This window comes from Hippocampus guttulatus, chromosome 5 (assembly GCF_054856545.1).
Source record: "Hippocampus guttulatus isolate MCC_2025c chromosome 5, RoL_Hgut_1.0, whole genome shotgun sequence".
NCBI classification, from domain to species: Eukaryota; Metazoa; Chordata; class Actinopteri; order Syngnathiformes; family Syngnathidae; genus Hippocampus; species Hippocampus guttulatus.
The window spans coordinates 10,381,791-10,404,414 of record NC_141265.1 but is presented as its reverse complement, the minus strand read 5'-3'; the positions used below and the strand labels follow the sequence as shown (position 1 = coordinate 10,404,414).

The window sequence follows — 22,624 nt, the reverse complement described above, 5'->3', positions numbered from 1 at the left end:
ATATGATGTTTGGCAAGTATGTTGTGTTCTTTGGCTCGGAGCACTTGCCAAGTTACTCCAGGGCTTTTGTTGCTTGCTGATCACATTCCGGATGATGAGCATCGATCAAAGTCATGGAAGTTCTAATGTAAGGATCATAAATATTCTATGATGATGTCAGAGTGTCGGTGCTTGTGGTGAAGCTTGGCACGTGAGTCGAGTGTGCTTAATGGCGCAGGGGTTAACAGCGCTGGACAGAGTGAGAGCGGCAGAGTTAACTGTAATCTATATCACGACAAAGAGCTATTCATAAGAGGCTTAAACTGATTAGGGGGACAGGAGGATTGAAGAGGGAAATTTGGGGGAACGCGAGGGGGCGGCGGCGGGGGGTGTGTCAGAAGCATGGGGCCAGGTCCCAGACTTATGATTGTATTCAACTCAAAACATATCCCACAATGCACCTCTGCCCCCGCTCTCTTCCACACATACGGATGGACAAAGAAAAGCAGCGCTGATGCTATTTCAAACTGAATAATCTTTCTTCCTCTGTTACCACAGTGTATCTCATGTCATTATCTCATGGAATCTCATGGCTGTCAACGAGTTTGTGTGGTAATAGCTGAGACCAGTTTACTTTTTTTGGGGGGGGGGCAGGTGGACCACTCGAAGCTTTTTGCTTTTGTTTCACCCAACAGTGACAAGTGCATGTAGTGCACGCATTTGGTGAATTCACAAATACTGTTCAATAGGCTGCACTGTGGAATTCATCGCTCAGTTATGCGACGTCTTTTCCCACCTGCAGACTACGCTGTGCGAGTTTGAGTCGGTTGTTCATACAGCACCAGTGAACAGGCACTTCCACATCCTCCACTTGGATGCACTGACCTGTTGGAACAAGGTTTTGTTTTAAGGAAGAGTCGACCTGTCATGTGATAGCTACTGGAGGAAAACGCTCCGGAAGAAGAGGAGCATGAGAATGCGGGAGCCCTCGGTCGGGGTAGACGCAGCTATTGTGTCGGCCATTCTCTCTGTTGTCCGTCAAATGGTCAAATGATGTTTGTTCCTTGAAGCAAAGGGAGTGATGAATGTGTCTGTGGGCGAGTTACGGAGCGTAGAGGTCAAAAGGGTTCGCTTCTTATTGGTTGCCAGTGGATTATGGATGCTCACAATTTGAGTAACCTCTCCATAACCTCTAATTCACTTCCTTGGTTGTTGTATGATTGATGATTTTTAGTGCTTGTGTTTAAGTATTTCCTTATGTGCGGGCATCAGCCCATAAGTAATGCGGCCTCAAAGCACAGCACCTGCCAAATGCCAGTTTGAGTTCAAGTTCGGAGACTAAGCCTTGAAAAACAACATTTATCATTCAGCGTCAGCCTTTTATTTCTCTCTAGGCTGAATAGAAAATGATTCCTTTCCTTTTTCTCTTTCTTCTTACATGCCTTAAAGTGATGCCCTTTGCAGCACTTTTAGATTTTCAACCGAAACGTATTTTCTCTTTGTGTCATTTTCCTAATTTGCCCCCCCGCCCCCACCCCTGCGCAATCAATACCCCTCTATCCATGCGGCTATGTTTCTTCAGCAACTGAATTCAAATCTAAACCTACTGTCCGGGTTTTCCTTGGTTTCGTCACTATGGTAACAGGCGAGAATGCAGAGTGGGGGTCTGTCGTCCCTTTGTAGTGATGGACGAGAGTGAGGCAGCAGGGAAGGGTTAAACGTCCAACAGAGGAGCTGCAGTCCCAGTGGTGAACCTGTGCAAGCATCAAATTTTGAAAATCAACACTTTACCACGTGACGCAAAAGCCATGAGATCGGCATTTTTTTTTTAAACGCACATTCAAGAGCTGTTAGCCACAGGAGGATGGTTTGTCTTTTGTTTTTGTGATTTTTTTTTCCTGTGAAAATGTTTCCCCTAAGAGTGCGAATTGCATATCCAAGTCGAAGGGGTTGCAAGGGAAATGAACAGTTTAAGGAGGAAAATGAGGTTATCCCCTCACCTCCCTCTCTCCGTGACCTGCGATTTAAGGTATTTATTTGATGGAGCATCTCAGATGAGAGTATTGCCTCTCATGGGGCTTGACAGAGTTGAGTCAATCATTAAACGTAACCATTAAGTACAGCAACAGCCCCAGTCAGGAATGCGGGGTTAATTATAAGCCATTGTTGTCTCTCTTCTACTCACAGCATGTGTTTCACCCTGTCTGGATGCCATGTCGAAAGTTAAATGAATTTCATAGCTTCCAGGCTCTTTTCTCGACCAGGCTTTGGAAAGGAAAGTCAATAGTCAAGATATTATTTTCCCCGGTGCGATACTTGCTTCAAGGTTGTCGGTCATTCTGTTATTATTTCTTCTTGTATTCACTGTCTGCCTGTGTTATCCCTGCTTCGAGATTTAATGTGAGGTGCTGTGCGGTGAGGTCTAGATTGAATAAAAGATTGAAAATGGAGTTTGAGTATCTTGCAAAAAAGAATAAAAAAGGAATACAGTAAACCGAATTTGCAATTAGCCTAAATTAGACAACCAAACAAGAATGACGTGATGCTGGGAACGTCCTAATATTGACTCTTGTTTACTGTCAAACTGCTTTAGCCACAGCCTGGTATGAACGACGTGTGTGTTTCCTCCTCCTTGCACACACACTGCTGTCGTTAAAAGGGCTGAGATTGAAGGGGGTAAAAAAGAGTTCATTGAGAGACGGAATAAAAGGAAAGAAAGTGAGGAGGGGGTAACTTCAGGCTGCAGTCACCAGGCAACCAACAGATCAAGTTTCAAAGTCTAAAAGGGAGGGAAAACGTACAGAGGAGTTGGGAGAGTGGATTCTGGGAGTTACGACAGCCATAGATGAAATGTGTGTGAGAATGTGTAGGCAAGCATAGGTGCATCTGTGATTTTGAACCACTCAAAGATATTGTCATTTTATCATTTCAATCATTACAGTCATTGCCTGATTTATTAATGCACTTTAATTTGTGCAGCCCCTCATCCTCAGAATGTTCAACCCTATTTACTACCTCTCCTGATGTCGAAAATAATTATTTCCTCCAAATATCAGTGGCACGGCTTTTTTTTTTTTTGGTTAACATCGAGTTTATGACTGGCTTAGACCTTTGTGTCACGATCCCTGTGTCATCGACACCGTAAGCTCGCTCCTCTCCTGCTTGTGCTGACTGCGGTGGTCTGGCTGCCTGAGTGCACTGACCCCCTCATCTCTCCGTCCCTCACCCCTCCTCCCACAGGGCGGGTCTCACTGACCCGTGGCGCCTCCCTGCTGGTGGAACGGCTGACCCTTGAGGATGAGGGCTGGTTCGAGTGTCGCATCCTGCTCCTGGACAGCAAAACGGACGACTTCCAAAACGGCACGTGGACCTTCCTCTCCATCACAGGTGCAGCTCTGCAGGCTTGCGGACAAATAAGAGCTGCTCATTTGCTGGCTCAATACTGGCACTTCGATTGTTGCCATCAGAGGCAGCATGTGGCTAAAAGGCACAGGAAAACCGAAATCACTCTTATGCTGCATGACATTCTTTGTACATGATGACTGGTCTTTAAATGTGTCTTCCCCGCTGCGTTTAAGAAATGACAATTTGCTGCATTTTGTGTCCTTACGATTTTCCTTAATTGCTGAAATGTGACAGATGAAAGTACTTGTCACATATATCAACTACGCTATCAGTGCCACAATCGTGCCACAGAAGAAGAGTTGAGTGTGAAAAGCACATTTCATTTATTGTCCTTCACTCAGTGACAGGCCTACATGCGGTGCATCGGGTTGCAAATAACCACAGGACACGATTCATTCATTTAATAGTAGTGCATCGTTGCACATATTATATTTCACGGGAATACGTTCCACAAAAGAATTGGTGAGGTAATCCCAATACGGAACGAAGATTGTGTTTGGATTCCGTTCCATTTATCCAAATGACACAATAGGTAACAGAGACCATTTGGTATGTTCTTCCTACCAAAGCAGCTTCCAACCAAAGCTGCACTTCTTTACAGAATCATAACCCTGTCTGAAAACAAAAACAGATTGGTGTTTCAACTGCACTCTGTTTGTTTCAGCTCCACCGGTGTTTATCAAGATGCCTCCAACCTTTGTGGAGGTTTTGCTCGGAGACTCACTGACGCTCAGCTGCGGAGCTCATGGCAACCCTCGCCCAACTGTTGTGTGGCACAAAGATGAGAGCCCGATTGAGAAACATGAAAAAATCAAAGTGAGGAAGCTGACTCATTTGCATTCATATCTTTCGATGAAAACCTATATCAAAGTTGTAATCTTTCAATTCCACTGCATCAAATTGCCTTATCTACCACTCAATGACCATTTTGTCTCCCAACTTTTCTCCCTCCCTCCCTTCTATCCGTGAACTTTTTTTTTTTTTTATTGCCATTGGCCAATTTCAGGTACACAATGGTACCTTGTCTTTGACGTCAGCCACAAGAAGCATTTCTGGAGTATATAAATGTCATGTTTCCAATTCAGAGGGCAACCTGACACATGAGACACAGCTTCAGGTCAAAGGTCAGTGTTGGAAGGAAAAGAAACACAGTTGTTCTTATCTCTTAACCACTGCAACGATAATCGTTAGAACACGTGCTAAAGTGTGCCGGCAAAATAACGATTATAGCATTTGAAAGTACAACACTGTAGCTCGAACTAAACCGGAAAATCGAATCAATCAAACCATAGTGCCACCTTCTGTCTACCTCTTGTTACTGCATCAATGATTAACATCTCAATCTGTGCACAGCACTCTCAACATTTACTGTGTATGTTGGCTCAAACTTTCTTTGTCTTTGCCAATGAAGGTCCCCCAATCATCATCATCTCGCCAGAGGACACCACTCTCAATATGTCCCAGGATGCCGTTTTGCAGTGCCAGGCTGACGCCTACCCTTCCAACCTCACTTACGAGTGGATGAAACAAGGACAAAATGTTTACCATATTGAGTGAGTCTCATTTATGATAACATAATTTGTCTTGCCAAATACAAAATGAAGTTCACCAACACAATACCCTCATCGGATTTCACAGACAAGATATGCATACATAAGATCACTGTCGTACCGAGTCCAGATGATAAAAAGAATCGATATCACGACTACAGATTTCATCGAAATTGTGTTCTTTCTGACAACAAAAATGTATTAATAATTTTTTTTTGTTTTGTTTTAGATCTTTAAAATCCAGAGTGAAGGTTTTGGTGGACGGAACCCTTTTAATCCCTAATTTAATTCCAGAAGATGCTGGAAACTACACCTGTATCCCTACAAATGGGATATTGACTCCGCCCTCAGCCTCAGCACATCTCAAAGTGAAACGTAAGAAATTTAATCTGCTTGAAAAGCAAACCCTCATGGAGTACTACATATGATTTTTTTTGTTGCAAATTCCCCCCTCCACTGTAGACCCTGCTCGAGTTGTGCGAATGCCCAGGGAAACCTACTTGCCCTCCGGCATGGAGGGGGTCATTGTGTGTCCTGTCCAGGCGGATCCTCCTGTCCTATATGTGAACTGGACCAAAGATGGGAACAATTTAAATCTTGACAATGTAAGTTGTGAATATGTTGCATTACTGTTTCTCTTTGGAACACGCACTCGTACTGTTCAAATCAGAAGCAGACATATCTTATTTTACATCTTTAACCTATCGAATGTAGTTCCCGGGCTGGATGGTGAACTCTGAAGGCTCAGTTTTCATAGCAACGGCAAACGACAATGCCGTGGGCATGTACAGCTGCACTGCGTATAACAGCTACGGCACCATGGGTCAGTCTGAGCCCACCAACGTCATTGTGCAGGTATGCAAGGCTGTTCCCACTGTGTTTTGTTGCAGAGGTCTTTTTTCTCGCACCTAGCCCAATGTGACAAAGGCTCTCTCTTTGTTCCAGGATCCACCCACATTCCAAGTCCCTCCTCGGCCTGAGTATCTTCAGGAGGTGGGCAGAGAGTTGATCATCCCTTGTGAAGCCGATGGAGATCCCGCGCCAAACATAACGTGGAGCAAGGTGAAGATGTTTTGCTCATGAACGTCAAGGATTTATACAAGTATGTTTGTCATGCTTTGTTTTTTATTGTTTCTGTCTTCCCTAGCAGATTGGTCCTAGTCCTCGTTCTCAGTACTTTGTGTTGGCTAATGGTTCCCTCCTGCTGCAGCCTCTCAGTAAAGACCACCACGGGGGCTGGGAATGCTTGGCCTCCAATCGCGTAGCAACTGTCAGCGCAGGCACTGTAGTAATGGTGCTGGGTAAGCGGCTCCATGTCAGAAAAAAGAAAAAAAAATCGATATTTGACATAGATGCGATGGGAGGTTAATCTGCATATATTTGCCCATCTTTTCACATACGTTGCACTTATAAAACTGCTTCTGTCTTTTGCTCAGGTACCAGTCCTCATGGTGTGTCTTCAGTATCTGTAAACACCGAGATAAATCAAGCGAATGTGTCCTGGGTGCCTGGGTTTGATGGGGGATACACCCAGAAGTTCACTGTGTGGTAAAAGCATATATCATGGATGGTATCATCTTTTCAGATGCAAACACAAAAGCTAATATTCCTCTCTTCTTTTTTTTTTTTTTTTTTTTGTCAGGGTCAAACAAGCATCCAGAGGTAAACATGAATGGGCATCTTTACCTGTGCCCACATCCAAAAAGTACTTGTTGGTCACTAGTCTTCTGGCTGCGACTAGTTATCAGTTCAGTGTCCTACCTCAGAATAAACTGGGTTCTGGACCTTTCAGTGAAATTGTGACTGTAAGAACCCAAGGTTTGTGATTAGTTTTGGAGTTTTGGCATTTCTAGCTACTTTTGTACTGGCATGCATCTAAATCCGTTTTCTCCTTCAAGCCGTACCAACAGAAGCCCCAACTGTCATCACCACTCTGCTAACACTCGAACCGCCCGTAATCTTGTCTGCTAACCGGACCAGACAAGGAGTTCTTCTCCAGTGGTCACCCCCTGACATTCCATCCTCTCCGCTGACAAGTTATGTGCTTCAGGCTCGTCGGAATCAGGGCCAGTGGGTCATCCTTAGCAACAACATCAGTGCCAATGAGAGTGAAGTCCTTGTACAGGGACTGCTTCGCGTAAGGCAGATTTGTTTGTATTTGCTGACTCTTGTGTTCATATAATGTTAAAATTTGATTTGATTTTTTTTTAAATAACAAACGGTGTTGATCGGTTAATCAAATCTTCCTGTTGCTCAGGATTCCAGTTATGATCTGAGGCTAATGTCCCGCAGCAATCAAGTGCGCAGTGAACCAAGTGATTTTGTCAGTATATCTACTGCAGGTAAATTACAAAAGTGGAAGTTTACATGTTGAAAAGTATGTATGATGACTTGACTAATTGCAGTCTGTCTGATTGGACTACAGGGATGGAGATTTACCCCCTGAGCCCTAGTTTCTTGGAGCTCGTCCCCGCGCCACTCCTGGCAGGTGTGCTCGGAGGGGTGTGCTTCCTTTTCATGGCCATTGTGCTCTCATTGGTAACAGCTTGCTTTATGAGAAACTGGAGAGAGCGTCGGCGCAGGAAGAGACAACAAGGTAAGACACGATTGATGAATAGAATTTAAATCATGATTCATTGTCTTTAGTAGAACACATTTTGTATCATGTTGTTCTTCTCTTAGATGTCCCATCCGCTTTCCAGAAGAGTCCATCTTCAGAGTAAGCGTCCCAATTGATTTAATGTATCGATAGAATATTAAATATGGAGCTGAAAAAGACAACTGCAAATAAATCATAATGTTCCAACTCCTGCAGTTCAAGTTTTACTCTTGTCTCCTGCACTGTTTGTACCTATTACATTTCTGTAATTGTCATCATCACTTTCTATTCTTTGCTCATGTCCTTTTTTTCCCCCCCCTCAGAGCTTGCTCTCCTCCCCGCAGCCCAGACAGTGTGTTGAAACTGAAGTTGTGTCCATCCATTCCCTTCTTCCCCACGTCCTCCTCACAATACGGCCGCTCCTCTTTCGATAAAGGCAGTCGAGGAGAGTACCAAGACCAGCGCAAGCAACTTTTGGCCAACTCATCTCCACCACCGCATTACACACTCCTTGAGAGCCACCTGGGGTCCCAGGCTCCCTCCCCAACATCTTTAGAGTCTATTCACAGAGGCCCAGATGGACGTTTCATAATCCAACCTCTAATAGAGAGTTCCAGTCCCTCCAATAAGAAAAATCTCAAGGACATATTGCAAAGTAACGGCGGTGCAAGTGGCTCGGGAAGCAACCGGACATCCTTTAGGGACTCCCCAAAATCAAGTATCCTGAGTTCCGACAAGGACGAGAAGAAGAATTCGCCACTTACTGTGGATGTGTTGGAGCTTAGCAGGCCTATGTCCTCCCCTGGAAGAGTACGGGCCATTGCTCGGAACTTCTCCCGTCATGGCTGCTTTTACTCTGATGATGAACATGGCTCAGAGAACCTCCTGGAAAGAGCAAGCTTCTATTCGGACAACAGTGAGAAAAAACCCAGTGATTCTATGAAAAGGCACCGCTTGCCAGCCCGCACTGAAGACCTTTTCCCCATTTTGTCAAGGAGAACCTATATTTTGGATAGAGAGGCAGACAGACCACCGTCCTCAGACTATCAACCTATGGCCAGTCACCTTACTGATGACAGCACGCTTCTCACACAACTCGACAGCGAACTGGAGAGCGACAGCATCAAAAAGTGCTTACAATTGGCCAAGGAGAGGGAGGAAATGGAGCGTGAGCTAGAACGCTATACGACCAATCACAGAAACCATGACGGTGGAAAAGAGAGCCCTAAATGGAGCGTATCCCAGTCCGATGAAGAACCTGTATGGAAACTCCAAGATGTTACGCTCCGTCAAAAACACAAGCCCTCAGGCCACACGAGTCGGGTAGCAGACTATCGAAGGGCGTGTTACTTTGGGAGCACGAGTAGTCCTACGGACCGAGTTCCTCCATCTCACATCGAGTGGGACATTAGCCCTGTTACAGCCATAACTCACCTTGTTCCAGGAAAGAGCCACTGGGAGACCACATCGACAGGATTACAGAAGTTACAGCATCCTCATTCGTGCGCGGAAACTACGGACTCTCTTGCTGCTGATTTATCACATTCTCCAGTGACTCAGAACACCTCCCTTCCCATGTCTTCCACGGATGCGACATTTGAAAATTCCACAGTTCGATGTTTGGCGATGTCGCCTAGAGCCAAGTCACTGAGTCCTCACAGAGATTCAGATCTGTGTAGTAAGTCCATGACGGAGGGCCTCAGGGAAAATATTAGTGTTGGAGGTGCTCCGTCACGGTCCAGGAATTCATATGCGTATGGCACTCGAAATTGGGGCTCAGCCTCTCGAAGTCCTTTAGTCTTCAGCAAGCGGTCTGCAAGTCCAGGTTTTACCGCTTCGACATTATATGCGGCCACAAGGGATCCCGGTCCCCCAGGTGTCCCAACCTCACTCTGTGAGCGTCAAGTTAAATCAAATGGCACAGAGAGTAAACATCAAGGCTCTGAAGACCATCACAGCTTTGGATCAGAAAGAGAAGGTGTCCGAGCGCACTCGAGGAGGAGCGAAAAATGTCTTAGTCCCAGCCCTATGTCGACACTGAATCTTGTTGAAGAAGCTGAAAGTGATCCATCCCAATTTTCTATCCCCAGAATGTCAGGGTCATTCAAGACCAAGCCAGCTGCATCCCCTCCTAAAATGTCGTCACTGCAGACGAGTGCAATTCTGGAATATCTAAGCCTTCCAGGTTTTATTGAGATGAGCGTAGATGATCCTGCGGAACAAGCTGAAGTTACAGCTGCCGCCGGACACTTTTTGGACCAAAAATCTGTACAGTCCATCGTGGCTAAGCCTGATGTAGTCCCTAAAAACTGGGAGGTTCATGTCCAGGAAATTGCAGAAACCGAATCAAGCAAAATGAAGGGTTGCTTTGAACCATCACATTCTCGAGAAAAACATGGCTTTAGGCCTCAGGTTGAAGCACGGGAATCTCTGCCTCGAGTAAGGTTTCCAGACGACATAAGACCACTCTCACCTGCTCCAGAAAAAACCAGCAAACAACTATATAATGAAAAAACACAGATTCGTGCTGAAACTAAAAGCGGTGAGTCAAGACCGGGCTCCAGACCAGCTCACACTTTGCTCAGTGCCGCAAAAGGCATGGTGGACATTGTGTCAAAACGTTCTCCGAGCTTCATGGATAGTAATGAGTCTTTATCAGAGCAATCCCCAAAACAAGGTTCTCAGGGCAATCGGACCAATAACATTGCATTGCGAATAAGCCAAGCCCCTGTGCCATTTCTGAAGAAATCCTTAAGTGTCGGCCCTTGTAGAACACTCTCAGGTATGGGACCCCCCCGACCTTTCCTTAAGAAGTCGATCAGTTTTGGCTCCCCGAGATGGGAGCACATTGAGAGCCCGAGGACATACATCTCTGAGAAATGTTACTGGGATGAGCTCCCAAACCCAGATGTCAGGGTGAAATCTTACAGCTTAGGTCGCACTCCATCCTCCTTTCTCCGGCCAGGTCCTTCCTGGAGAGAGTACATCCCCCTCAGGCGTCCCACCGCGGGGAGTTTGGATAGGCCCCGATGTGCGCAAAGATCTAGTCCCTCCTACTTCACCCCTACCATGTACCCACCCAGAGAAAGGCCAGTCTCCCCAGTGTCGGAACACTGCGATCCACAAAGGCAAGCGGCAGTTTTCTCTGATTCCTCAAGGTGGTCCCCCTCTTACCAAGATATGCTGAGATCTGCTCAGTACAAATACGTCCCCATGTCCACCAGCATCCCAGTTCCCAATCATCACCCCTGGCCCGGACCCAGACCGGAGAACATGAGGCTGATGTATCCCAGAACGGGTCCCCCGAGGTCCTACCTGCCCAGAGGCATCAGTTGGCCCTCACCCATCTGCATGCCTTTCCCTCAGAGGGAGGTTGACAGTTACAGACAGGCAGACAGAATGATGAGGAGGTTTGGAGAGACAGAGCCTCGAGAGGTCAGAGAAGGAGGCAGGGCCAGCTATGCCAGTCAGAGCAGCGGGAGGGGCAGTGCCGGTCTCTTCCGCCAGTCAAATTCCATCACTCCCACACTGCTCAGCTCCCCCGAAACCACAGAGGAGAGTGAGCGGCACAGAGCTGAGCTGGATCCGCTTGAGAGGAGATCGAAAAGGTGAAACATTACCTCACCGGGAACTAGACAACAAACAAGACTTTTCTCACGGTGGAGGGATTTGTTCCCGTTGCCAAAATAACGCTGTTTTTGTCTCACTTCCTGTATATGGCATTGCATCATTCTGACTTTTTGCTTTTGTGTATCCCAGTAGAAGGAACACGTCAGTAGATGAAAGTTATGAGTGGGATTCTGCTGACGCATGCGTGGACTCTGAAGTCCTGGAGGCCTTGAGGTTTGATCCGTCACAAGCAGATTTCCAGAGAAGCAGAGGGAGGCTTGTTTGCGATCAACCTGCTGGCCTCCAGGACCAAAGAAACAAAGGTGATGTCACTTTCTCGATGTTTCCGTGTCTTGCATGTATGCGCCCTTTGGGATTGACATTGAATGTGATGGCGTCGCATGCGCTTGCCCCATAAGTGTTGTGATTATCGTGAGCTTTTCCCATGACATCCATCCATGCGTTTCCTGTTCCCCGTGCCCTCCCTCAGGCTCACCTCCCCCAGCCTGCCCACCTGTTTCCAACACACCTTGCAGCCAGTACCGCCAATCCCTTAGCGAGGCGCGTTTCAACGCTCTCCGGCAGGAGTACCAAGAGTACAGGCGGACTCAGGAGTCCATCTCTCCCCACGAGCCGTTCCTCACCCCTGGACACGATTCGGACTCTGACATCAACACAGCACTGCTGTAGAAGCAGAATTCGGTCCGTCACTCTCTGGCTTGCCCTCTCTTCCTTGATTTCCCTTCATTGCTCGCCTGCCTGCCTCTTGCCTGTCACTCACACCTTTTTATGTTTCGTCAATTTGTGCTTGCATGCAAATTCCTTCAGTAAAAAAAGTCATTCTCCTCAGAGCTATACTTCAATGCTGCCATGCTCTTTGTTCCCACAGGTGCGTCTGAGAAAGACAGCGAGTAGCAAACAACGGGGTGATGCATGAGCAGTCTCACTTCACGTGGAAAGACTCTTTTTGTTTCTGCTTAGAAGGGATTGTTGAATTTTATAAAAGCTTCTGCAACGATGTTGATTTTTTTTTTTTGACAATCAGCCACAAACACATATTTGAAACAAGACTGGAACCAAACTGCATTAGGGCTGCCACTTCCTATGCGATGCTTTCAAACCCGACTAGGACTTGACCATTGCAAAAAATGACAGTTGGCCGCTCACCCCCACGCTAGTTAATATTTTTACTAAAACCCTTGCTATTTCATCCATAGGGAGGTATGACGTTATAAATATGCTTAAGTATCGTTGTAAAGCAGTATTTGTACATACTGTATTTTAATGACTTGGCAGTAGGTGGCTAGCTGTCTTGCTCACTTCCCTCCATCCATTATCTGAACCGCTTTATCCTTACGAGGGTTGCGGGCGTGCGTAGCTTTTCAGGCATTCGGCAGGGCACACCCTGAACTGCTTGCCAACCAATCGCAGATCTGCTCACTAAGAACCGTGAAATTGATTTTTTGCTTGTGTGAAAGCTTCTGTCCATTGTGATTGGCTATAATTTGCAACGTCGACACATTGTGCATCTGCGATTCAAATTTTGAACTCGCCACAAAATCAGTGGCACAGAGCCCTGCGCAATGTACAAGTGTTTCATCACCGTGGCTTTCCACTGAGCGACGGCCCTTAGTGTAACCAGCAGCTGACAACACCGATGAAGGTGTTATTTCAGGTTAAGATAATTTGTTTTTATTAAAAATGAAGAAAGCTAATGACAATTTTTTGTTCCAAGCGAAAATGTGTTCTGTCTCACCCTTTCCCCGATTCTTGTTCTCAAATCTAATATAATTAATGTTCTTACCCTCTAGTACAAGCACCTCAGGTGATGTTGGTGATGTTAATTATTCTTCTCGGTAGAGGTATTTTAGTTTCATTTGCCTCTGAATCTCCTATTTCCCTCAAATCATTTTAACTCTCCGCATGTTTATATGTTGAGATGTACAAATCTTTACTTGCATTGATATAAAAATTTAATTGGACGGAATAAGTCATACAGGAAAATGTTTTCTTGCCTTTTTCTCCCTTGAGCTATGCTTTCGTGTTTTTTAAATGAGTTCTGATATGCAAACATGTTTACAATTCACTGATGTGAAGACAGCACTGTGAATGATTCAGTCTTTTATAAACTCTGTGCCCTTTTTTTTGTAAGCTGAGAAATGACGAAAGCTGATTTGGTCACATGTCAACCTGTGACATTGTAACGTACTTTGCAAACGGTTTCTACTAAAATAACCCCAAATGAGAAGCTACATCTGGAGTGACGACTTTGGAAACGGAAATATTTTATATATTGTTTTGGTGGTTTTATATGTTTGTAATGAATAAAATGATTTATTGGAGAAATAAAAAAGGTTTGTAAATCTTCTGTCAATATTGATCTGATGGTTTTATTTGTTGTTCATCCCATGTAGCAAACAGTTATGGGACGCATGATTAGGTTTAACTGCACATCTCTTGAGCTGTATAAAGTATACAGTATAAAAGTTATTAATGTTCAGTAATAATGAGGATTATGATCATGTTGGATTTTTCACAATAAGTTTTTATTCAGTTTTAATTATTCGTATTTGTTAAATTTTCACATTCGTTTTTTGGGGGGAGTGTTTGTCGAGTGAAAAAAAAAAAAGATCAAGCATTGTCCAATAGCGAAATAAATACATTTGAAATTAACCACGAAAAAATATTTAAATGAGACAGAATATCTGATATATCTTCTGTATCTCAAAAGATTGTGCATGTTTTGTAGTATAATGACTTAAACCAAATTCAACCCGGACAGAATGCTGACAGCAAATCAACAGAGTCAAGTTATAAATCTCCGGAGTCCAGAGCGTGTCATCACCGTGTAAAATGCATCTTCTGAGTCGGGCGATGACTGTTTGACCTTGCCCTGAATCCTCCCTTTTTAGTACAGTACCTCATTTATTTGTCTCATCAACTGAAGTCACTTGGGCAGAGCGACATTTTTCAGCCTTGGATACAAAATTCATTATCTTAGATGACTTGAAAGCAAAGCAATATTCCAAACAGTCTTTAATTAAAATTTCAAACGACGCTACACGAATAAGCAGTTAATTCAATGCAGATTGTTCCACTCCTAAGTAATATATTGGATTTCATGCCACATAGCAAAGCTGTGTGTTCTTTTAAGATGCTTAAATTGCAGAGATGTGTTCCTCGAGCCGGTCCTTGGCCTTGAGGACCGGCTCGAGGACCGGTCCTTGGTCCTCGGCTTTGGCCTCGGAGTCAAGTCCTTGGTCCTTGGCCTTGGCCTCGGGAGTCAAGTCCTTGGCCTTGGCCTCGGATTGCCGGTCCTCGGACACGATGAGGGATTAGAGCCTCGAAACACTTGTATAAGGACCGCAAAAATTACGAACGAATCTAATAAATTCCATCCAAGGAAACCCATATTGATGTTTTTTTTCTGCTTGGCTCTCGACGAAGGCGGACGCTTTTTGCACAGCTCCTGCCCCAACCCCCACCCTCTCCTTGCTCGCCACTTAGTCTTTGTGCTGTCTTTGTCTAACTTTTCCTAGCCTCCTACCGTATTTTCTTTCGAAGAACTAACCATGGAATTAGTTGGCTGGTCTCTCAATACAATCGACAACATTTTTTCGACGAAAAGAGCAGGCAGTGGGGAGCATGGTCGTTTTTTTCGGATAAAAATTTCGTCCAAAAACGCCTTACTATACACGGTCGTTTTTTCCGGCTAAAAACGCCTTACTATACAAGGTCGTTTTTTTTCGGCTAAAATTTTCGTCCAAAAATGCCTTACTATACATGGTCTTTTTTTTCGGGTAAAAAGACCATTCTATACGTGGTCGTTTTTTTCGGCTAAAAACGCCTTACTATAAATGGTCATTTTTTTCGGCTAAAAACACCTCACTATACATGGTCGTTTTTTTCGGCTAAAGATTTCGTCCAAAAATGCCTTACTATATACATGGTCGGGTTTTTTCGGCTAAAAATGCCTTACTATACATGGTCATTTTTTTCGTCCAAAAAGGCCTTACTATACATGGTCGTTTTTTTCGGCTAAAAATTTCGTCCAAAAACGCTTTACTATACATGGTCGTTTTTTTGGGGCTAAAACGCCTCACTATGCACGGTCGTTTTTTTCGGCTAAGAATTTCGTCCAAAAACGCCTTACTATATACATGGTCGGTTTTTTTCGGCTAAAAATGCCTTACTATACATGGTCATTTTTTTCCATCCAAAAAGGTCTTACTATACATGGTCGTTTTTTTCGGCTACAAAATTTCGTTCAAAAACGCCTTACTAAAATACATGGTCGTTTTTTTCGGCTAAAAACACCTTACTATACATGGTCGTTTTATTGGGGCTATAAACGCCTTACTATATACATGGTTGTTTTTTTCAGCTACAAATTTCATCCAAAAACGCCCCACTATACATGGTCGTTTTTTTCGGCTAAAAACGCCTTACTATACATGGTCGTTTTTTTCAGCTAAAGATTTTGTCCAAAAATGCCTTCGTATACATGGTCGTTTTTTTTGTCCAAAAAGGCCGTACTATACATGGTCGTTTTTTTTTCGGCTAAAAATTTCGTCCAAAAACGCCTTACTATACATGGTCGTTTTTTTTTTCGGCTCAAAAAGCCTTACTATACATGGTCGTTTTTTTTCAGGTTAAAACGCCTTAATATACATGGTCATTTTTTTTCGGCTAAAAACGCCTTACTAATAAACATGGTCGTTTTTTTTTTCGGCTAAAAACGCCTTACTACAAATGGTCATGTTTTTTGGCTAAAAACGGCTGACTATATACATGGTAGTTTTTTGGGGCTATAAACGCCTTACTATACATGGTTGTTTTTTTCAGCTACAAATTTCATCCAAAAACGCCCTACTATACATGGTCGTTTTTTTCGGCTAAAAACGCCTTACTCTTCATGGTCGTTTTTTTTGGGGTTAAAACGCCTTGCTACACATGGTCGTTTTTTTCAGCTAAAAACAGCTTACTATACATGGTCATTTTTTTCGGCTAAAAGCGCCTTACGATACGTGGTCCTTTTTTTTGGGCTAAAAACGCCTTACTATATATACATGGTCGGTTTTTTTCGGCCAAAAATGCCTTACTATACATGGTCGTTTTTGACGCTAAAAATTCCTTACTATACATGGTCGTTTTTTGGGGGCTAAAAATGCCTTACTATACATGGTCGTTTTTTTCGTCGAAAAACGCCTTATTATACACGGTCGGTTTTTTTGGGGCTAAAAACACCTTACTCTACATGGTCGTTTTTTTTCGTCTAAAAACGACTCATTGTTCACTTCAAAGAGCCGAAATCCTCAGGCCTGCTCCTGAATTATTTAAATTTTTGCAACATTTGTTTATAATTGTATGTATATGTTGTTGTTTGTGTTATTATCATATGCAATTGAATAAGTAGACCATTTCAGAATTCAAAATTTGGGACTCTCTCAATGCATAATGGGACTCATACTTTTCTGACTCGCTGCTGGTAAACTGTAAAATTATCACTGCAGAGATTACAGCTTTTTCTGCACTCAGTGATTGACTTCTATGCAAAGTCATTTCTCAACTTGTCTTCCGTGCCATGTCATGCCTGTTGAGTGTTGATTTACTTCACATTAAGAAACTACTGCACTAAAACATTAATTCATAAATGTGTATCATATGCTTTTTTGTTTTTCTCAGTATAAATAACACGTACCCTGACTGTTCTACTCTTTGAATAAAAACACTTCATTCAAGCGTTAGGGAGTGCAAGGGGTTATGATGGAGGGGTGTTGCAAATCATGAAGACCTGCCAAGTGGTATGATAGCATTGTTTTATACATGTCCTCGGCTAGGCCTCAGCTTCAAAATCAGTCCTTGGTCCCTGGCCTTGGCCTCGGAAAATTTCTCAAGTCCTTGGCCTTGGCCTTGGCCTCGGAGTCAAGTCCTTGGCCTTGGCCTCGGGTTGCCGGTCCTTGGACACAACACTGTTAAATTGTAGCCTAAGGCTCTTACTCGACGTAACACCGTCTACCAACTTGAGTCTCAACGTCTCGACTGGCCATCAATCACAGAAATATCACAGTGGGTGGGAGGTTTCAAACGATAAAGTAGAATCGACTAACTAAGTACTACGGAAGAGGGTTAGGGCCAATCCTCTTCCTTACAAACAGGATCAAGTCTTAAACAAAAATAAATATTTTGCTGAGCTTCGCTTACTAGAAAATGGCATCTAGCGTCTTTCTATCGCGTGCAGTTGCCTGCTAAAAGCCAATCAGAGCTGACACTGTTTTGCAGGCTATGATTGTTAGTGTATTCTTTTGAATGATGTTTAAAAAGCACGAGGACACACACATCTCCTACTTCTTCACAATTCTAAACCCAGCAGTTTACTTTACTTCTGTTTGCTACTGGTTGTATCATAAATATGTAAAGCAAGTTTCTGGAAATGGGAGCAATGCATTTCAAAAAACATGATTTTTGGATTGTATGATAAAAAATGAGGTCTCAACCATGTTGTCACGGTGTCAGATGTCCAGCCCTTAGCACAAGCACTTTGTTGCACCACCTCTGCCTTTTCTTCCAGCTCCAATCTAAACGGCATGTATTGATTGAGTGCTAAACACTAGTACTCTTCATCAGTCTGGTGCCCGCATTCTTTGATTGCTTTTGCCAGATTACCTTTTCGGGTTAGAGCCTTGTCATGAACCATTTTCCTCAATTTCCAACAAAGACTTTCAATTGGATTGAAATTATTGCAGACCATGACATTGACCTGATGTGTCTTTCTTCAAGGAACATTTTTGCTGCATGTCAAGATGCATTATCATCTTGAAAGATGATTGCATAATCACCAAACGCTCTTTCAATTGATAGTATGAGAAAATTGTCTAAAATGTTAATGGAACCCGTCTTTTCTTGAACATGTATTGACAGTCATCATGCAACCCATATCATCGATGGCTGTGGAAATGTGCGTGTTATTATTTATTTGTTTTGGAAGCAGTCATCTTCATAAAACTCACTGGAACGGCACCAAACAAAATTTCCTACATCATCACCTTTTCCAATGCAGTTTCACCATTGTTCACTAAATATGACTTTCATACACCATCCACAACATTAATAGTTTGTGCGGATTTAAAATAATATGTAAGGCAAAGGTAGAACTTCATTATTAAATTTTGAGTGAGTACAAAAACTCTGACATCAAGGTCCAAACAGTTCTGGTCATATGCATGTACTGTATGTGCAACATCTGGTGATAGTCTCAAATTCGTAGCTGCAAATGCCAAAACAAAAGACAAATAGTTCTGTTATATTTTTACTACTTTTTTTTTATGTATAAACAGTATTTACAAAGCGATGATGAACAATAATCCAAAATCAAGTAATACAAAGAAGGAACTGTGTGAAACGGGAACGCACACAATCAACTTGGATAACCAGACTAATCACAATTTGAATCCTTCTTGCACAAATGCCATGAGAAGGTTTTAAGATTAGCACACAACATTTCTTACATGAACAGAAACGCGACTGATTCACACAGTACAAATAAAGTTGTATTGAAACAAAATTGTATATTAAGGGCATAACAACAGCAACTAACGCAGTGAGGTTTCTGTACAACGTGAATCTTACTTTTAGAGCGAAGCGGTTTACTTAATCTCCATCGGTGGTGGAGAGCTTGTCGTCCTCCTGGCAAAGAAAATGTATTTTCTCGTGTCATCTCAAGCATAGAATGTGACCATGTAAGACTAAACAACGACAGAGAAGGAAAAGTGATACATCTAACTAATCAATAAATAATGGCCGTTTGTTACTTTGTAGAAAAAGCAATGTCAAAAAAATGCCTCGTGTTTTTCTGTACTTTTGAAGTATCAGTAACCAAAGCACATACAGTACATCTTGTTGAAGCATTGAGGGGAAAAAAACCAAACAAGAAAAAAGAATGCTCAAACCACTAGGAAGCCAATCAAACAGTGGTCATCAGCCAGCTTCGATTGTACTAATCAGCATTGATCAGGCTGCTTGATCAATTACTTCATCAGCCATGTTGAGTTAGCATTCTGCTTTAGATGAAGAGGTGAGTCCTACGAGACATTTACATGCAAATCAACATCTGTGAAAGCAAGAACCATTTCTTAGCTCTCATGCAACCAAGCGCTTTGTCAGTCGTTGAGCGTGCGCATTTGCCGCACGCACCGCATTCAGCTACTGAGAGTATTTGCAAATATATCCATTTGACTGCGAGCATGTTGACTCCTCAAGCGAATGACGCCGCGCGCCCTGTCAAGGCGTGTACGCGGGCGGAGGCTGAAACTGGTTGCTAATGTCGTAGTCGACGGGGAATGTTTCGCTGCTGTCCTCCATCTCGGAGAGCAATTCTAAAGCCTGCTCTTCCTCCTCGGTGGGGTAGTGGCGCAGGAGGTTGGCGGCCGTGGCGAGGATGGAGGCCCCGCCGGCACCCGCCACCAGGTAGAAGCTGATGGCGAAGGTGACGTACACAAGTGAACCGTGGTATTTTTTGTGTTGTTGCTGCAGCGACAAGATGAGCTCTGAAGCCCAGTAGCAGAAGCCTATGACTGTGGCACACTGCAACACTGTGAGGAAGCAACACAGATGAACACTGTTAGGGAAATGAGACACTTGGAAACAAATCATGACCAGCACATAGGGTTGCAAGATACCTCATGACTAGAAAAGTATTGAAACCTCACCGTCAAATAAAACAATACAATGTACTTTTTAGTAACAAGACTGACAGTGACAGTGCAGGTAACGGTGTCTGTACAGCTGAAGCCAAAGCTCGTTGCAGCGTTCCGACACTACAGTAATCGATAACAGGCTGTCAAAGACGTACTATCAATTCTGTCATCCCTTGTGCGTACAGTCTGCAGTTTGGAAGATGGCGAACAGTTCTTTCAAAGACTCAACGTGTGCAACGGTTTATTGAGACTACCACTTGAAGTTTAAGTCAAGTCAAGTCAACTTTATTGTCAAATGTGCTGCATGTGCAACGCACGTAAACATAAGTAAAAAAATAAAAATAAAAAAAAGAATTACATGTCTTTTCATGCAACCACAAAACTTTGTCTTGCAAATTTCCATCAGCTTAGTGCTAACAATTCATGTCAAACCCCATAGACAAGCTAACAAAAAGCAGTGCAAGATCAACCTTTGAACACAAACGGTGCAGCAAAGTAAAAATTTTGTGTTTTTGAACAATATCCAATTAAAATAATACACCATCAAAATTGCAAATATTGTCAGTACATAAATGTAAGTACAGGTAGTTGCACTCTGAAAAAGTGGTGCTGGTCAACCCTATTAGAAAAAGGAAACAAGAGAATTGGCCACAACCTCTAAACTCCTGCAGACTAGCTGCAACTTGTGCAGAAAGAACAAGCAGGAAGTGAGATAAGGAAATATTTCCCTTTGGCAGCCAACAGCCTGCTAAAAAGCCACACAGAGCAGAGGAGCGAACACCTCCAATATTGACAAACACCAGCGTCCTTAATTTTATGATGTGACACATTTAAATGACTTCCCTTCAAATAGAAGTCAAAGAAGTGTAAATTATTTGGCGACAAGGAAACTTGCACTCGACTGGTTGCATTTGACTAGGAAGTTCACCAATACTGTTTGTAGTTAAGCCATATAGAGCACCTGGCCCGAACTTCAGAGATGCAATAAGTCGTGAGCTAATATTTTAATGATTGGCGATGGTATTGTTTCTTTACCGGTATTGAGATTCTTTATGCAGATATTCTGTCAGTCCGAATTTTGGTACTGTGACTCACTGCCAGGAAGTGTGTCAAAAGTCAAGATAGGAAGGCTGACCTGTGAGGATGTGTGCAAAGGCATATCTCCGCGTGATTTTGAGGGCAGGATATTTAGGTCCAAACACATCCAGTAGAAATGCAGTCAGGCTGCAAAAGATGCCCAGGAAACAGAAGGCTGCGATCACTCGGAGCAACAATATGGTCTGTGGATTCAGGCAGTTATCTGAAAGACCGAGTCATATAACAACTTATTACACAAATATCAGCGTCTCCCAGCAGAGTGTACACAGGAGTCCTTGTCCTTACCACCCAGGAGCTTGGGGTCGATATAGCCCAGGACATCTGCCACCCCGAGCTCTTGTCGGGGGCAGATGCCTCCATGAACCCGGAGCCATGCTGGTTCTGCCAGAGCCGTGCACAGGGCTGTTATGGAAAGTGCTCCGGGCAGAGCCGAGACGAGGCTCCGCTCTGGTTGCTTGGGCAAAGGAGTACCCCCTCTCCTTCTACGACCACCAGGGCCGGTCGAACCCGGTGGGGCATACATGCTGGTCCGGTCCTTGGTAATTAGTTGGTCCGGAGGACTCCGCTCCCAAGAGCACACTTAGCGACGCCTAAAACGTATCGGATGAACAGCAAGCAAATGTTTCGATCGCCGCGGTCCCAAAATCTTTCGGGTGATCAAGAGAATGGATCGTCGACAAACGATGAACAGATGGCCTTCAGGCCTGTTAGCTCTATTATTAGCGTCTAAAGCTAGCCCAAAACTAACGTCAAATACTGTCGCCAAAAAAACCCAAAACCAAGTAAACAAACAAAAGAAAACTGACCACTGATTTTGAATTTAATCCAAAGAACTGTCCTCGTAAAAATAACGATTGCGACGAAAAAACGAAACCAAAGAACAAACAAAACAAAAGACAGCCTACAACAGCTTCCCGTAGACTTATTGACTTCCTTGTTCACCAAATTCTTTTTCGCCGCTGTCTCAACATGCTTTTTAGGTACACAGTCTTCAGTGCTGACCTCTATGGATGAATGTCAAAATAGCAAGTGTAAATTTCTCTTGCACACTCTTATAATATAAACCAAATACGTCACGTTTCCAATTAATAATAATAATAATAATACATTTCATTTATAAGCGCCTTTCAAAGCACTCAAGGACACTTTACAACCAAAACAAGAACAATAAAACCACAGATAAAATTATAAATAATTAAATTGAGACATTTTTTTTCTGGGTGTACACGTATAACACATAACTCAACCAAATTCATCTTTATATAGCACTTTCACAACAGGTAGCTGCAACAACACACTTTCCAGAACGCATGGCAATATTTCGAATTGTATTGTTTGTATAAAATAATAAAATCACATGTTGAACTTTTTTTTCCTGACTTTGCATATACAGTATATCTCACATAATATTTTTTATTTTAGATTATTGGGATAAAGCCTAAATATGTTATATTTGTAAAATCTTATAACCACCATACGACCCCACAAGGTCTATAATTTCGTGTTCTAGTAATCAGTGCAAAAATGTAAATTTATTTTATATATTTGTCCTACAGGGGCGGCCCGGTAGTCCAGTGGTTAGCACGTCGGCTTCACAGTGCAGAGGTACCGGGTTCGATTCCAGCTCCGGCCTCCCTGTGTGGAGTTTGCATGTTCTCCCCGGGCCTGCGTGGGTTTTCTCCGGGTGC

The 22,624-nt window shown here is 43.4% G+C and overlaps 2 protein-coding genes across 4 annotated transcripts in view; one reads left to right on the top strand and one right to left on the bottom strand.

Moving 5' to 3' along the window:
* The window catches only part of igsf9b (immunoglobulin superfamily, member 9b), a 29,395-nt gene extending 15,879 nt beyond the window's left edge, over window positions 1–13,516 (top strand). The window contains exons 4-22 of one of the 3 annotated variants that reach the window (XM_086111284.1): window positions 3,220–3,366; window positions 4,049–4,200; window positions 4,391–4,508; window positions 4,796–4,937; window positions 5,164–5,309; window positions 5,397–5,539; window positions 5,649–5,789; window positions 5,880–5,996; window positions 6,085–6,235; window positions 6,371–6,482; window positions 6,577–6,752; window positions 6,833–7,071; window positions 7,192–7,276; window positions 7,360–7,530; window positions 7,617–7,653; window positions 7,857–11,141; window positions 11,296–11,465; window positions 11,633–11,844; window positions 12,032–13,516. In XM_086111284.1, the coding sequence (XP_085967410.1) occupies window positions 3,220–3,366; window positions 4,049–4,200; window positions 4,391–4,508; window positions 4,796–4,937; window positions 5,164–5,309; window positions 5,397–5,539; window positions 5,649–5,789; window positions 5,880–5,996; window positions 6,085–6,235; window positions 6,371–6,482; window positions 6,577–6,752; window positions 6,833–7,071; window positions 7,192–7,276; window positions 7,360–7,530; window positions 7,617–7,653; window positions 7,857–11,141; window positions 11,296–11,465; window positions 11,633–11,832 (5,732 nt within the window). In that variant the 3' untranslated portion in view covers window positions 11,833–11,844; window positions 12,032–13,516. Of the gene's footprint in view, window positions 1–3,219; window positions 3,367–4,048; window positions 4,201–4,390; window positions 4,509–4,795; window positions 4,938–5,163; window positions 5,310–5,396; window positions 5,540–5,648; window positions 5,790–5,879; window positions 5,997–6,084; window positions 6,236–6,370; window positions 6,483–6,576; window positions 6,753–6,832; window positions 7,072–7,191; window positions 7,277–7,359; window positions 7,531–7,616; window positions 7,654–7,856; window positions 11,142–11,292; window positions 11,466–11,632; window positions 11,845–12,031 lie in introns of all 3 variants that reach the window. The other 2 variants (XM_086111282.1, XM_086111285.1) reach the window with 2 other exon arrangements.
* Window positions 13,517–18,096: 4,580 nt separating this feature from the next.
* tmem127 (transmembrane protein 127) lies at window positions 18,097–21,873 on the bottom strand. Its single transcript, XM_086112398.1, has 3 exons — window positions 21,222–21,873; window positions 20,974–21,138; window positions 18,097–19,733 (listed from the first exon to the last, which is right to left on the bottom strand). The coding sequence occupies exons 1-3, from the start codon at window positions 21,457–21,459 to the stop codon at window positions 19,423–19,425; spliced, it is 714 nt and encodes a 237-aa protein (XP_085968524.1). The 5' UTR covers window positions 21,460–21,873; the 3' UTR covers window positions 18,097–19,422.
* Window positions 21,874–22,624: the final 751 nt, after the last annotated feature.